General features: G+C 34.9%; 1 protein-coding gene across 4 annotated transcripts in view; it reads right to left on the bottom strand.

Annotated features, from left to right (window-relative positions):
* Nucleotides 1–18,320, bottom strand: part of LOC130012931 (uncharacterized) — a 99,665-nt gene that overhangs the window by 39,449 nt on the left and 41,896 nt on the right. Inside the window, exon 1 of one of the 4 annotated variants that reach the window (XM_056101110.1) lies at nt 9,119–9,185. The exons of 2 other annotated variants lie outside the window; for them this stretch is intronic. In XM_056101110.1, coding sequence (XP_055957085.1) covers nt 9,119–9,170 — 52 coding nt within the window. In that variant the 5' untranslated portion in view covers nt 9,171–9,185. Of the gene's footprint in view, nt 1–9,118; nt 9,186–18,320 lie in introns of those variants that run through there. One more of the 4 variants, XM_056101112.1, reaches the window with a different exon arrangement.

Here is an 18,320-nt window from a genome sequence, read left to right as displayed (position 1 = left end):
TTGATTTAGAAAAACTTGAAACTGTTGTTGTTAATCGTGGTATCGAAGAAATGAAGGAAAAAATTACGAGTGGCAGAAATCCAATGTTCGGAGGAAGTCAATGAATTATCTGTAAGTGTTTTGAATAAATTAAAATAATACACACACATCCCCCACCCTCCATCCATCAAATTAAGTAAGTCCATTGTTGAAAACCGCCAGCCACTACTTGGTAATCTGTTTATAAAGAGGGGGGAGGGGGGAGGGGGGATGGCCGAATGGTTAACATGTGCAAACTGTATCATAAGGTCTGTCATAGATTCAACTGGTGTGGTTTCGATTCCCCGGTTTTACGTGGGTTTTCTCTGGGTCCTCCGGTTTCCTAGCTCCTGCTGCTAAACACACCTACGCGCCAAGCGAATTATTGAAATAAAATTGAACCAGGCGATATTCCCGAAAGGACCTTGTTTGTGTTGAGTGAACGTTATACCCCATTTCTCTCTCTCTCTCTGTTTATGGGCATGTACTCATATTACAGGTTGCTTAGCAACCATGCTCAGAGCTAGGTTACTTGCATAAATATCTTGTAACATATGTTTTTAACATAATGTAATTGAATCTATTTTATAGTCAGTTGTTTTGTATTTTCAGCTAATCGTTAGTGAGAAGAAGACTCGTATAACAGAATTAATTAAAGATAATACACATAGATAAGAACAACTGTGTATGTTCTTAACAGAGAAGATAGATTGCCAGCCGACGAAACATACGCCCACAACAGCTAAGTCGTCCGGGCAGTCAACAAGGGTTGTCACATATTTTTTCTTTTATCAGTAAGGAGAACGTTTACAACACATGAAAATCTTATTACGAATAATAGCTCATTAAGTAATTATCGATTCTTTGTCTCATGGCCTTTGTCCACAAGATATTTCAAAGTGATCAAGGGCCATAACTCTGGTAGTTATTATCGAATATCGCTGAAAATCAATAGGGTTCTTCGTCTCATGACCTTAAACACTGTGTATATATTTAAAGTCAATCGGATATTCACTTTAGCCTCTAGATCGTTCACAAGAAATTGTGGACGACGGACCGACGGACGGACGGGGGGGGGGGCGGCAATATACGACCAGATTTCCATGTGGGCGTATAAAAAAAGATTTAGAAAAACAGTTGATAGATGTGTTATTATTGGCATACAGTTAATTATTTGATTACATATTCCATCCACGACACTGCCGTGTTATCTACATATATTTTATTAATGTATTATTTACAAAATATTATTTATATTTTAATTGTATATTATATATAATAATTACTGTTTTATAAAATCATTGTACATATATGTCAAACATATTTATATCACACACAAAATCAAAGATGAAAATTAAAAAGATGAAACATTCTTAGCTGTATCTTGTGTTTAGTAGATAATTTACAATTAAAGAATTATTTTTATCTCTGAAGGACTAACTTGTCTATGTTTAGATCATTAGATCTGTCATTGATTCAAGTTGTGGTTTCAAGCCCACGCTTGTGCAAGTCAAATAGTGGGTTGGTTACCTAACTTCAAGATTAAACTTTTCTTAGTCCCGAAATGACCCACTTTCTAAGAATCACAGGGGTTCAGTGAGTACGCCGCTGGCTTAACAACCAGGAAGTCCTGTTTTCAGTGGTTTCCTCATGTCATTGGTGCAGAATGAGGCAAGGGTTAGGGGAAGGTAAAAGTGTTCCTAGTTAGGATAAGGACAAAAACAAGGTCCACCAGTGTGCTCCTGACAGAATTTGACGAAGAGTAGGTGCAGCTGTCTGGTCAAATTTCTGCCTAGTACACTGAATGTGCCATATGCTCATCTTCATTTAGTAACGCATTGATGGGGGAGCCACGGTGGCTAAGTGAGTAAGAATACAGCCCGTTAGTCTGGAGGTTGCGGGTTGGGCCATCGGAATTGCCTGAGAAAGTTCATTGGGATTTGCCGTCCTGATTTCCTCCTGTCTAGTCGTTCAGATGGGACAAACACAGGTCCCACATACACATTGGTGTGCATGTAAAAGATCCCTTGGCAGTTGTAATTCAATATAAGTGTAGACCATAGTGACACTGTCCAGGAAAATTTTTCCTCATAGCACACTGTATGGTGCATGACCATCTTGATTGACCTAGTCTTCATTAGCCTAGTCGGAGCAGAACAGTAGGACCTTAAAACCCATTTAATTTCATTTCTAACCCATTGATGAAGACAAGTAGGAATTAAACCAGTATTTCTTTTTCTCTCTTGTGGATCTATGTTTGATCCCCACAGAGCTGGGTAGATAGATTGTCCAGTTTTTTCCTGTGCCAGCTTTATTGAGTTCAGGTGAACTAGACACAAAGACCCCACATTGCTAAACAAATCTTATATTTTAATCTGCAGAACTTTCCAATCAGAAAATCTAGGTCAAGGTTATTTTAATTCCGGTATACATTTAAGTTTTGCTTCATACGAACGATAAAACTGTACAGTACCGTTTTAATTTTGAATTATTTATAGGGACAATTTAATAATCTTGTCAGTGCTTACGGCAACGAAAGCACACTGATCAGAAGTGAAGTTTCGCTAGGCCTCTACAGTCACTGATAAGGATGACATCGATGCGACTTAATGAGTCCCCAATATTAACTTTTTTCCTCCGACAAATTAAATTCTAAAACATTTTTTTTTTTTATGTATTAGAAAAATGAATAAAGACGTTTGAAGTATTTGTAGGTAAAATATATTTCCTATTTAGTGTAAATGGGTATTAAAATGAGTAAAAGGCACCATTCTGCCCCAACCAGTTACGTCTTATTTAAATAATGCACGTGCGTTGAGCCAATGATTGTCGCTGCGTGATGTGATTGCACGTGTTGAAGACAGTCATCTTTTACAGAGATATTACAAGACTTTCGTAATTCTCTGTGAAACAGATTGCAACGAAAGATCTGAATATGACTCTGGGCTGAGAAGTTTGTGTTGGTGCTGCGCGCACGTCACATGTAAACATAATGATATTACTATTGTTGGTATTTTTAAGACACAATATTCCAAACTAAAAGGGAGATACAGACTTTCATACAATACACAAGTTTTATCAAAGAGGATATTCGTCTAAAATTAGTTATCGATATATCAAAATGAGAGTTTTGACCATCTAAAGTTTTCATTATTTTCTATTGATTTCATGACGTCATCGATTTTGTCATTGAACGCCAGTGAACTAAAGAACAATTCGTGTCTATCCACGAACATCGAGGCCAAGATTAACATTATGTGTTATTTCAAAGTTTTTCCGATAGAAAAACCAAATAAATGCAAACAAATTGAACCTCACTATGAAAATAAATGAATGGAATAGGTTTGGATCATTTTACTTTAAGACACAACAATCCAGATCATTTACATATTTCAAAAAGAAAACAATGTTATTATTACATAATTAAGTACATTATTTGAATACAATACATTCATTTTCTTGAAAATAATTTATGGGAGATTAGATAAAGAGCTGACACTTCTCACTATAAAAGTTAAAAACTAGATAATGTAAAGGCCATTTGCTGAAAGTTTCAGTCAAATTGATCCATTCTGAACCGAGAATTTAGCGACTTAAGTTTCGACCTAGCCTCGATCATCATTAATAAAGTCGGCACGATAAAAAAATATAGTCTCGATTATCCATTTCATGATTTAATCATGAATGAATGTTGAGCAACAAATCGGATCCTAATCTAGTACATTTCGCAGGCTAGCGATGACATCGAGTGTTGATTATGATCTGGATAAGCTGATTAATGTTTAATTAATAGTTTAGATAACATTTCAGACCTGAAGAAAGACCTGCAATAAGCAGATTTTGTGCTTGCATAATGTATGTTTAATCGTTTCAATTCCCTTTTTATTAGTCGATATAAACAAAATACTCTAACGAAACTACTATTCTGACAGAATATTCTCTAATGTGCGTTAAATAAATGAAATTGTTTGGATTAAAAGTGGTATTAAAATTAAAAAACAAAACGACATACGTACAGAGTAGCTCGACCAAACTGTTAGAATTTTTAAAATTAAATATATATATTTAACGGTTTGTATTATAAAAGGCTGTCGGGCTTGATAGCCTAATTATAATGACTCATTACGCACAGAGTAGCTCGACAAACATGCCGACACCTTAAACCAAACTGTTAGAATTTTAAAAATTAAATATGTATATTTAACGGTTTGTATTATAAAAGGCTGTCGGGCTTGATAACCTAGACTTACTTCCACTTTTAAAAATATAATTTAACGTCACACCAAACCAGACCGCGCCCCCCCCCCCCCCCCAAAAGTCCCAAAACAAAAAACCCCCACTATTTTAATGTCATTAAGTCATCCGAATTAAAAGCTTGTAATAAATATTATAATGACTCATTATTGCTATATTGTCCATAAATTAAGTTTGAATGAACAGACCCTTTCGAATAATATTGTTTCAGAATTTTAAAAATAAAAGTTCTTAATGATTGCTCAAAGTATTACTTTTATTTTGACACTGGTGCTTTAAATTTGGAATAACCAGTTGCATATCCATACGCCCTGTATTTTTAAACCAAATCACAAAGAAATCAGTGAGGGATAAACTAAAAATAATCCTATTAAACTTATTGAAGCGTATGACTATACACGTCTAGGCCTATAGTGTTACTTAATAATTAATGAACAGTGTGTTATATATCACGTAACTCACCACTGTGGCTATAAACTCACTGTTCTAAATATAAACACAGCTATGTGGAAGTAACAGTATATAAAGAATTGCAAATAAAATTGAATATGTAGGGTCCCGAAATGGGCTAGTTTGTGTCTGTCGAGTGGACGTTACCTCTCTCTCTCTCTCTCTCTCTCTCTCTCTCTCTCTCATTGCTTTATTCTTTGTGATTGACATTATGAAACAGGCTACGAGGGAACTTTTAGCACCGAATTGTTTATTATTTGTGTATCTTATTTATTTATATATTTATGTATTATTATAAGCTCTGCTCAGATATGTTGAATAATTATAATGTCCAGTGCCGGATTTTCCTGTTATATGCTTGGCAGACTGAAGTCGGGGGCCTCAAAGTGGAGAGGGTAAGCTTATAATAGTTTTGGTACTGTTATAGTACATATTTTGATATACATGTATTTACTTATCTTAATTGATTAATTGCTTTAAAGTGGATAAGTTAATCTTTACTCCGAACCCTGATCGTTCTAATCTGGACGCACTGTTTTATCTATTTACCTTTTCTACACAACAATCTTAAAATAATTTAATATTACTTAACATGCATCCTAGTCATTGATTTAGTATGTACCTATATTTGAGTTACGTCTCAGTAATGTAAATATGTTAATTTATATCACATTTTGTATTATATGGTTAACCCTTATCATGTATATGTTCAAATAATTCTAGTGTAATTATTATTAAGATATTAAGTTGGCGATAGCGACTGGGTATAAATATAAGAGACGAAATACGAACAATTATGTTCATTCGTTAATAAACCCAGATCGACGTCAAATAATTAGTACTTATGTTTCTTATAGGTGAGTTAGTTTATAATTGTGTCGCCTAATAATTCATTTAGTATATATGTTTATGTTATTCCTAATATTATAATGTGTAATAGTTTACTATACTTATTCACATAATATGATAATACTTTATATTTGCTATTGATTAAATGTATGTTTCTTTTATGCATAATATGATAATGTGAAATAGCTTACAATTGCACTTGATCACATAATATATGCTTACTTTATATATTCAACTATTCATTACTAGATAATTTGTAAATGATGTTTTAATTATGATTTCATATATCTTTATTTGTGTTATTTATGTTCATTCGTTAATAAACCCAGATCGACGTCAAATAATTAGTACTTATGTTTCTTATAGATTAAAGCTTCTTGAATAACAATTATTGTGAGAGCGCTGTGTGCTTCGACGTATTAGAGCTACGCACCCCCCAACATAAGAAATCTTAAAATACGTCAAGCTAACACAAAAGAAGCACGCTCGCAAGTGGTGGAGTCCGGAAGATCCTGTGTGATATGAACAACCGACAAGATAAAAGTACTGGAGCTGTACCAAGTATATTTCCATACGATCTTAGGAATACGAGAGGAGAAAGAAACAACGAATCTAGTACTTCAGGTACAGAAACAGCAAAAGAAGCAGACAATATAGAAATATCCAGTGTTAGAGAAAATACCGAAACTCGAATACCTCTGGAAATAATTTTAGTGTAGAAACCAGCGATATGTCGGTGAGTAAACCAACTTACACAGAAAAATTTAGTGGTGCCCCTGGACAAAATATAGAAGTATGGCTCAAGCGTTTTAGGGCATACATTACAGTAAGTAATTTACCGATATGTCACCAATTATTTACTTTAGGCAGTTTGTTAGAAGGTACCGCAAAGAAATATTTTGACACTATAGACATAGATTTCACGGTTGAATCGATCGAACCGTATTTAAAATCATTATCTGATCGTTTTTCTGTGTCCAAAATATTTGACACTTCGCTTTTGGATGTGAAACAGTTACCATCAGAAACAGTGGATGAATACATCGACCGAGTGCAGTGTAACATTAGTGGACATCAAATACAAGAAAACATATTAGTTTCGTATGTATTAAAAGGCCTAAATGCGTCCTTACAACCTTGGGTACGTAATAAAGACCCTAAGACATTAGATGAAGTTCGACAAATTGCTAAAACAACAGAACAACAGATGTGTTTAACTCCAAGTGTTCGCATGGTTGATACGCAAGATATGCAAGAAATGCTGGTTGCAGCTTTAAAACAGCATACCGATCAACAAGGTATCAACCATCCGAATAGATCAAATTCGCAACAATTCCAACCTTATTCAGGAGATATGTTTTCTGACAATCGCCGTGCTGATTGGTATCAACAATATGACGGATACTATCAACCGACCGGTGTACCAAGTCAACAGAATGGTGGATCGTGGCAATATAACGATAGACAGCAGAATGACCGATCTTGGCAGCAAAATGGTAGACAACATAATGGTGGATCTTGGCAAGAGAAACGAAATGGTGGACAACGTATTCAAAGACAACAGTTTCAGCAACCAAGGCAAAATGGATCTCAAAGATGGAAAACAAATGTATCCTGTTATGGCTGTGGTAATTTTAAAATTTGTCAACCTAAATCTAGTTGTCAATATGTTAATTTATATCACATTTTGTATTATATGGTTAACCCTTATCATGTATATGTTCAAATAATTCTAGTGTAATTATTATTAAGATATTAAGTTGGCGATAGCGACTGGGTATAAATATAAGAGACGAAATACGAACAATTATGTTCATTCGTTAATAAACCCAGATCGACGTCAAATAATTAGTACTTATGTTTCTTATAGGTGAGTTAGTTTATAATTGTGTCGCCTAATAATTCATTTAGTATATATGTTTATGTTATTCCAAATATTATAATGTGTAATAGTTTACTATACTTATTCACATAATATGATAATACTTTATATTTGCTATTGATTAAATGTATGTTTCTTTTATGCATAATATGATAATGTGAAATAGCTTACAATTGCACTTGATCACATAATATATGCTTACTTTATATATTCAACTATTCATTACTAGATAATTTGTAAATGATGTTTTAATTATGATTTCATATATCTTTATTTGTGTTATTTATGTTCATTCGTTAATAAACCCAGATCGACGTCAAATAATTAGTACTTATGTTTCTTATAGATTAAAGCTTCTTGAATAACAATTATTGTGAGAGCGCTGTGTGCTTCGACGTATTAGAGCTACGCACCCCCCAACATAAGAAATCTTAAAATACGTCAAGCTAACACAAAAGAAGCACGCTCGCAGTACTGTCACAAACCTTTCTCACACGCCACGCAGTCTTAACCATCTTTCATCATTCTCGGATTTGTTCAACTATGTTTAAAACACACTTTGATTTTGAGGGTAGAGGATTAGAAGGGGCCTCATAAGAAGAATAATGATTGTGACCTACTACAATGGTGGGTCCGGAGTGGCGAGAAATTTAATAATAAGGCAATTGTCGCGGGAAATATGTTTTTTGAAGCTGTCGCACGGTATCGCAGGTTACAATTCACATGCCTCATGCCGAATTTGGACGAAATAGGGATGTCGATTAACCAGGGCAGTGGCGGTTTAATTCCTACCCCCCCCCTCCTCCAATCTGCTTTTAGTTTCTTTTAATGTTTGGATGATTTACGGGAATGTCCTTTTTTTTTGGAACATTTACAACTTATAATATTGGCGTTTCCCCCGGTTTATTTTATTCGTCCTTGCGAAATGAACCGATTTTTTTAAAAAAAAAAGGTAATCAAATTTATTAAAATTGTATTACTGGTGAGAGACGGTGTAGTTGGAAAACGATCTGTTGTGGCCCCGCTCATCTTTAATGAAAATATAGGTTGTAAGGCTCCAAATGGGCAAAACTCGCGTGTTGACGAGACACTATAAAACATCCAGTTAATTTCAGTCATCTAGACACAATTCTACTGCCCTGGCGAACATTTTCAATAGGCCTACGCTATTATATATAAGAACTTTCACTTTCAATCTGATCTCTTGTTTTGTTAATCCATGAAATCATTGCAAGTAATAGGAACTGGTTTAACGTCACGCCCTAACAACGGTGGTTGTACCTATATTCCACCTACCAATGGTTCGTTTATGAGCACGTAAAAGATCCGGTGACAGTTGGAATTTGACGTAAGATTTTGCCCTAGCATCGCTGTCTGGGCACCCCCACCCCCACACAATACTTCGTACGTATCCTTCTCCATTAGCCCGTTGGTACAGAAAAGCACGATGACATTTCATTTCATTTTTATGGATAGGCAGATTTCTCTCAAAACCATCTGATTTGTACACGCCGAGTTTAACAACATAGTAAAATCAAAAATTATTATTACATCACCAAAAATCAACGAAAGGCTATATAGTGTCTTTAATATCTTTTTGATTGAACAGAAATCCAAATCCATTCCATTTAAAGTTAATTAGATAAATTTAAAATACCAACTTACCTACACCACACAAGGTTGCCAAGACAACGAGAACGGTTAATTTCATATCCATACTGGCTGATGCGTTATATTGGAACTTGTATTTTCAAATGTTAGACGTCGAGAGTCTGTTTTAAACAAAAGTTATTCTGCTTGTAAACTAATATTAATGTCAGCGACTCTTGTTTTTATAGCTGATAAGATCACGTGCAAACGATGACGTGTTAGTTTCTTTACAGATGTTATTCATATCTTTATCAGATTTCTACGTAAAGAACCACTATTTATGGTATCGCTCATATTTACTTCTAAGAAACAGATATTACGAAAGCTGTGATACAATTTGTAATACATTGGAGAGTAAAAAGTAAAAACATGTTGTTCTTGGAAAAATTCCGTAAATCGGATAAACAATATTATATTATAGAAACGTAAATAGACTACGAAGAACAATCTACACAAATAAATCTGTTCTGGATATTAACTCAGTTTTACTGTATCTAATATAATATTTTGATTAGGATATTAACTCAGTTTTACTGTATCTAATATAATATTTTGATTAATTAATTGAGAGTAATTATATACCAGTATATAAGATTATAATTTTAAACAATGTATTTATATTTTCTGTAAATAATTTCTAACAGGAGATGAATTGATAGTAACTCCGGCTTGTTGTCAAATCCCGTAATTATATATTGTACTTTATAAATATTTATAGAATAGATCGTGTTTAAAAAAGAAATAGCACACTAATTATATTGTTCTTATCTGTCTTAATACAATAAATATCAATTAAAGTCCAATCATGCCATTATAAAAGTGAATATAGAATTAAAGGGACAACCCCATACTGTAGTGAATAACAAATCTTACAACTTTACATTTCAAGCTGTTATTTGTTCCTATACAATAAATGCATACAGTTGTGTATGGGTGTGTGTACCTTTACATTCCTCGAAGTGCGTTATTTGATTGAACTGGAATAAGACAATGTAGGAATTGCAGGAATGAAGTGTTCCTTGTGAGGATCTGTAAATGCAAAATGACATTTCCATATCCAGGTTGAAGGCGGAATTATAATATAAATATACCAAAAACTAGAATAATTTATGTATCATTCGTGGACTAACTCCAAATCAAAGTGGAGATAGTTCCATATAAAGTTACTTTCCCGCGAACAAACCAGGTGATTTGATGATATATTTGGACTACAAACATATTCAAACTAATTAATCTATCCAAATTTTGCTTCAAATCATTTTCAAAACATTGAATTTGTGAAGGAAACCCTGCTATAAAAAATCGATTAAAAGGGGTCATGTTTGTGTCACGTGTCACAGTACCTAGCAACATGTTCGTGAAGCCCGAGGAGAATTCATTTCATATACACGACGATGCTGTCTTTGGTCGCTGATTATTTATCACAAATATCGACGCCTAATTAAATTCACGGATTATCCACTGCCCACGTCTTTTTCCGCGGTTTTTATCTCAGATACTGTTGTACGCTTAATTTCGTCATCAATTTTATCAATACATACAACAAGCGCTCACTAACGCCGGGATCTTCTCGTGCAAGCTTTGACGTCACTCGAGCAGACATCCCTAATCGTCGGGTTGTCGATTAGGGGAACCCTTACATTTTTGTCCTGTATACGCTTCATGAGTGTTTTTCAGGGAATCCAGTATTTTTCTAGTAAGATTGGATATTTCTACTTTCGATTATACCAAAATTGCCACCCGATAAATACTTTTCTGGGAAAGTATCTTTAAATCATGAGAAGGTTCAAATTAGATGCCATTCAACATCAAAGTACCGACCTGGGTTAATGAAGACGGGCATGCGCCATACGGGGTGCTATGAGGGAAATTTTGCCCGGACAGCGGCACTACTCTTATATCGAATTCCAACTGTCAAGGGATCTTTTACGTGCATGCCAATGTGTCACGGGAACTTGTTTTTTTTTGTGCCATCCGAACAACTAGACAGCTGTCCTTGTCAGGCCCTCCGTCCTGCATCACTGACAAGTGGGAACCACGCCGTAAAATCTGGATGAAACTTTCTCGGCCAATGCAGGGATCGAACACCCGCCCTGCAGGCTAGCGAGCCGGCTTCTTACCCACTTAGCCAGCTTGATCCTCCCGTTGATGAAAGCGAGTTCAGGTATACAAACTAAAATACATACCACTATACTACTGATAAGAATTAACATATGATGCATGTAATAGCTGCTATTGTAAATTGACCAGATAGACCCCCGTCTTCATTATACCCGTTGGTGCAGACAAGTAGGAAGTTAAACCCCATTTTATTTCATTTCATTTCCTACTGTTCTGCTCCGACTGGGCTAATGAAGACGGCCGTGCGCCACACAGTGTGCTATGAGAGAAATGTTGCCCGGACAGCGGCACTATGGTCTACTCTTACATCGAATTCAAACTGCCAAGGGATATTTTACGTGCATTCCAGTGTATATACGATACCTCGGGTTTTCGTCCCATCCGAACGACTAGACAGCTGTCCTTGTCAGGCCCTCCATCCGGCACTACACTCAAGGACTACCAATTCTCGGTGGCATGTCAATCCCGATTGCATTTTGTATATTTCTCCAAAAACCGGAACATTATGACTGTTACACAATTGAGAAAATATCATTTTACACCCTTCATTCATGCAATATATATATATTTCGAATATATATATATTGGTAAATCTGATCTAGGATTTAATAAAATAAATTGAAAGTAGTCTGTTTTCAGAAATTAGGTTGTGTCGGATAGCGACATATTTCTTTGGACAATCGAAAGAGGGCATGGTTTCTTCTAAATCATGTAATCATAAATGTGCCAGTAAAATAGCTAATACTCGTATATTCAAAGAGCGATAGACAAATACTTTCCGGTGAAGCATTATACGATAACTGGAATTTCGTATTAAGACGCGTATTTTGACCTTTAAATACCCCCTCCCCTCACTAAATAGAGTTCAGACGATCCAAATTATATCTGTTTTAATAAGGTATGTAAATATGAATATTTTACACAATATTTTACAATTTTGAAAAAATGTATTCAGACTTTTTTAATGGTATGCATCCCGATAGCTTGTATTTTTGTGTTATGGCCCGTATTTTGACGTCAAATACCCCCTCCCCTCCTCATTTAATACATGTTAGTACTATTTCAAATTTGTTATTTTTTCAAGGTATGTAAATACAAATGTGCAAGAAGAAATAATTTACATTTTGTAGCAAACAATAAACATATTTTCCAGCTGCTTCTGAACATATAATCTGAAATTTCTTTATAAGATGGGTTTTTTTTAATTTTACCCCCCCCCCCCCCTAATAAAGTTTAGAACAGTGGAAGTAGTATCTGTGACCTTCTGGCCATATTTTTACCAAGGAGAGTTGACGCCTTTGTTCTATTCAATAGATTGAATAGGGTATTGTTATCCGAACAATGGGGATATGAATATAGATGAATAGGTATTGTTATAATGAACTCTTGTTTATCCTTTGACCTCATTTGACTTCTGTTACGAGGTTAGCTGGAGGTCACGCATTGATTATTGGGGGGGGGGGGGGGTGAGTGGGGGGGGGGTTGCCCCTTTATAGACAGCCGCGTCGGGGTTCGTGCTGAGGTCAGGTCGTGCGTGGTCTAGCGTTAAGGGCTAATGTTAAGATCGACCATTGATTGGATTGCGATTGTTTATCCGGGGTTGGTTACCCCCTCCCCCTTCCACTCAGTTACCAGCCCCCCCCCCCCACACACACACACACCTGAGATAATTTTACTTGCGAGGAACGACCCCCCTGGATGTGATAGGCTTCGGAAAGGAGGGTTTGTACGCCAATATATACACGGGCCTCAGTTTTTCGTCGTAGCCGGACGAGGGCGAGGCCAGACAATCGCGACGAAGTTATTCGGCCAATGCAGGGATTAAACGTGCGACCTGCAGGCTAGCGAACCGGCGACTTAACCACATAGAGGCTCCTTGATAGCAGACGATATGGCACGCGTGACTGACCCCCTTGTGAATGGTTGTAACGGCAAAGTGAACATACACTTCTCAATGGATGCAATCAACCATGAATTTACACAGATAATAGTATTATCTGTATATTATAAATGTTTTCTGGCAATATCAACCAAAATTTAACGTTAAATTTAACATATACATATATCTCAATTTTTATGTATAAAAAGACGGAATCAGATTAAAAGCAAAGACCATTTACTCAACACAAGTTAAATCTAAATATACTAAACCATTATCAATAAATAAATGGTGAAATAGAGAGATGAAACGGAAAACTGCCGCATATTCAATTTGAGCAATAAAATAAGCGGTAACCCTAGATTACCGAGAATTCATTGCACATACAAGACGATGTTGTCTTTAATCACTGATTATTTATCATAAATATCGAAGCCCAATAAATTCTCGAATTTTACATTCCCAAGTCTTTTTCCGTGGGTTTTTATCTTAGAATCTTTATCAACTTGATAAAGGTACGCGCCAAACGCTCACTAACGCTGGGAGATTTAGACAATCACAGCATGCTACCTTTCACGTTACTCGCGCAGCCAACACTAATCGTCGCAGTTGCCAATTAGAGAAACCTTACATTTTTGATTTTTGTCTTAATAACGAGTAATTGCTCCACCAATCCTCAGACATTCAGCAATTCGTCGTGGCATGCTCCTAATGAACCGTCCAATCACGATTTGGGGAAATCTGACCCACTCATCTTGCAGTGCCACGGCCAATTCTTGCCGTGTTGTTGGTTGACGTTGACGCCGACGAACACGTCTCCCGATCAAATTAAACGTAGTACACTAAAGTAAAGATACCATAAACAGGAAATCTTATGCAAGAATCGATAGGAAAGCAAACATGGATAGGATAAGCCAGCAGGCGAGAGTTTTCATCAACCCATCCTTGAAGTGTCAAATTTGACAATAAACCCCCTCCTCCCCGTGGTTCTGTTGGGGTGATAAGTTCTTCATCTGTGAACATACTCTTAGAGCATGTCCATGACTATTTATCATATCACAACTGCATAGGTATTTTCATTGCAATATCCCCTACTTTTTTGAAGAGTATAACGGCTTTTCATTCAAAATCAAAATAAAAGAATCTTCACTGGGTAGTTTTTGTTCTTTGAATATTGAAATCTCTTGAACGCATCTTTACATACTGCAATTACATTACCTCCCCCCCCCCCCCCAAAAAAAAAAAAAAATCAAAAAGTTGAAAAATCAACTTTAATCCACACAAAACAAGGACTATTACCTTCTCAAGAAAATTAAACCGCACTCTTAACACTCTTTGCTGTGCTGGAGCTGGGTTAACTGATAGCAAAGAACTTAAGAATTAGTAATTGTAATGGGGCTGTTCATACTAATTATTCCGTTATAAAAGGACTGATTTGTGTCAGAAGTTTAAAATATCTAGAATCAATATACTGGGCTTTAATGTCGCCTATTATTCGACTACGTGGACGTACTCCGAAATGAGTGTACTACAAAAACCAAGGTCCTGTACCTTGAAAACGTAAATCTTGATGTCCTTAGAACAATCACTGGATTAGTGAGAGCTACATCTTATAACCTATCGTAAATTGCATCAGGGTTCACTTCGATTAAAATGAGACGGTGGCCCCATAAACTAACCCTGTTTTACGAAATGGCGAATTTAGAAATTCTCGTTTGCAATTGTCGAAATCATTTATTTATTTGAACTTTTATTGTTTCAAAGAAAGAATTCATACTTTTTTTTTTATTTTGGGGAATATTTTATACTTCTTGCCAAAATATTTTTAGACAAAACAAATTTTCAAATTGTGGAACCTTTGAAAACTAGTAGATGTCATTTAAATTTGCCCCCCCCCCCCGGTCCCACCCCTCACATGCGCACACACCCACAAACACCCAACACCCCATCACAGACTTTAACATCAACACGAATAATATCTTTTTATGTTGTTGTATTATAAAATGTATATATTCCCCCCTACGGTCGTTTTTTTAAATTATGCATACCAATCTTACCCCCCTTTATCTCAAAAATGATGATTAGAACGCTCCAGTACACATGTAATGGTGAAAAGACAGACAACCAGCACGAATAATACCTTTTCATGTTGTTTATTACAAAATGTATATATTTCTTCCACGGTCGTTTATTTTTAAAAATATGCATACCAACCATACTCTTTTTCTCCTCAAAAATTGGTGATTAGAACGCTCCGTTACTCATGTCATTGTTTTTTTTGTCTTTATGTATTTTCATTATCTATTTGAACTCCCTTTTCAGCCCGAAACACGTAACTTATTATATTCTTGAAATATCACAAGTAAATGATATAGCCGCGTGTGCAACTATTATATCGTTTAGTTTCGAGTAATATTCATTTTGAGCTTTTTAAAGCATCCCCGTGAAAAAATATTATCTAAAATACTTAATCATTCAATATTCCATTATTTTGAAAATAAAAACCACACAAAAAAATGTTTAGGAAGCAAATTTCTGAGCGTTAATATCCCTGTGAATAATATTATCTAAAATACTAAATCATTCGAGTTACCGTATATTCCCAAAACCTGTAATAAATAAATTAATTGTTAATTATCATCCTAGTTTATACATGCAATGTGTTCATTTTATTGTATTTCATACTTGGTCATTTTTGAGAGTAAATAGCAGTTTTATCAATAATTTTCTCAAATTGCATCAATCACACACCAAACGTCAATTGTGATTAGCTTATCAAACGGGGGAAATTTGTTGCAATAAGAAATACCTATATTCGGACATTGATTTACTATAACATTAATACATCAGCAGTAACTATAAAAAACGTTAAAGGAGCTAAATCGCTAATATTTATGGGACCTAGAAATTGACAGAAATGGGTCGCAACGAATATAATAAGGTAATGTGAATGTATATAAACTGATTTACATTCAATCGTTTCTGTTTTTACCGTAATTTCTAATCAGTTATGTTCGGCGAAATGCGCCAAAGTCTCAATTGAATGACGATCTTTAGCGTCTGGTTATTCCAGTCTAAACCGATGGTATTTATTGCGCATGCTCTCCATATAAGAATATAGCATTGACATGACTTGTGGAATATGTCTAGCCTCGGTCTTCGAGCCCCTTGTGCCAAATGGCACTGAAACGCATTATGGTACACGATTCGTGTACCAATGGTAAAATGTTTCTTTTGTCTTGAATATTGGATATCAGAAGCTCATCTATTCCTTGTAAGATCACAAGACCAATGCTGATTTGAATTGACAAATAATTCGTGTTTTCAATGTCGAAGATTTTGATGATATTGAGTTAGAGACTTAGCTACTTTAACAATAATTTTTGTAGATATGGAAAAAAAGATATTGATCACATAGAAATACCAACATTTTTTTTTAAAGATATGGAAAAAAGATGTTGATCACATAGAAATACCAAATTTATATTCCATAAATGGTAGATGTAGACATTAAACATACATTATGCAAGGGCTATATTTCCCTATTGCAGGACAACCTTTAGGCCTGAAATGTTTTCTAAATTATTAATTAGACATTAATTAACTGATCCAAGGCCATAATTAACTGATCCAAGGCCATAATCAACTCTCGATTGCTTCGGATTTCTCAGATATTAAATAGATTAGAACGGTTCAGCCATATTTTAATGGCTGCAATTATTGCAACGTCTTGTCAAACCTTCAAAGGCTAATATCTTCTCTCGCAATAGAGTAATTGGAATGAAAATTTCAAATTATTCACTTTACATTATCTATTGTCGAACTATTATAGCAAGAATGGCTAGCTCTTTATCGAAATCTTACATACTGTATCTTTAAGTTAAAGATAAAAGTTACAAGTTTGTTTTTTATATGAAATTTTACAATTTTATAATAATCTACCGGAAATATACATAACAGGGATAAAGCATAACGTTTCCACGATATAATAACCATGAATGTAAGTGAATAAACAAAAAACAACGCTTCAAAATTCATACGTTCATGGAAAAATCTTACCAATCTGTGCATAGATACGATAAGCATTCATTAAAAATCACAGAGAATATAAAATATGTGACTGGACAAAAATATTACTATATGATATATATGTCCAGACTGAAAAATCTCTGTTCAGACTGATATAATAAAATATCTGCAGTTTATAGGGAACTCTGTAAGATGCACATAAGTATATACCACTGTTTTATTTCAAACAAGTATAAAAACATTTCATTGGAGAGATTAAACATTATTGACATAGATTTATAATGATGTTTAGTTATTTTCGAAAGATATTTACTCGTGAAGTATGGTTTGTTAAATAATCTCTTCAGTGTTTAATCAATTGTAACGGTGATTTTCCGAGTTGTTTGACTTGAACCGTGAATTTTAAATATGTTTTGTACTAGACAATGTAACGGCATATATATACATTTCGATAATTGCACTTTTATTAAAGTTCAAATGTTCGAGGTGCATATTCCATATGTCGTGAATGCGGCGAGGAAAATGATACATGCCTATTTTTTAAGTTTCATAATAAACCATCTGGAAACCTCAATTTAAAGCCGGAAATCAACTGTATCGCGTTATGGGGAATGGAAGTAATTGTATAAGGTATTAGACAGGGAAAGATTTGTCAATGAATGTCGGTGAAGGGGAAATTTCCAAATAATGTTTAACCCGTTTCATATAAGTTGTGAATAAAAGGGGTAGCTTATTCCAAACCATATAGCTCATATTGTCTTGATCATCCCTATGTGCGTAAATAATCATCTAATAATAAATATAGCCTCATGCAACAGAATGACCATATGTTCAGATAGGGAAAAATGCCTCTTCAGACTAAAATATCTGCAGTTTTGCAGAACGACGAAGTCCAGTTAAGTTTATCCACGTAAAAGTAACTCCATCTCGACAAATAACGACACCCCAGTTTGAAAGGTATATTATTTGTGTGCTGGTGTTACCAAATGGAAGTACTAAAATGGCTGAAGTATGTCGAATGTACAACCGTCTGTTATCAACACAAGGACGACAGGGTATTCCCTTATAGTAGTAAACCAAGAATCCATTTTTTTTAAATGCAGTTAAGCCCCCCCCCCCTTATTATATAATCTGTTACTCTAATGAACTTTAAAAAAAAAAACCAAAAAAAACGAAGAATTAATTTAT

The sequence above is a fragment of the Patella vulgata genome, chromosome 5 (genome assembly GCF_932274485.2).
Source record: "Patella vulgata chromosome 5, xgPatVulg1.2, whole genome shotgun sequence".
In the NCBI taxonomy this organism is placed as follows: Eukaryota; Metazoa; Mollusca; class Gastropoda; family Patellidae; genus Patella; species Patella vulgata.
The sequence above is the reverse complement of the archived record's forward strand: the minus strand, read 5'-3'. Positions and strand labels throughout refer to the sequence as shown.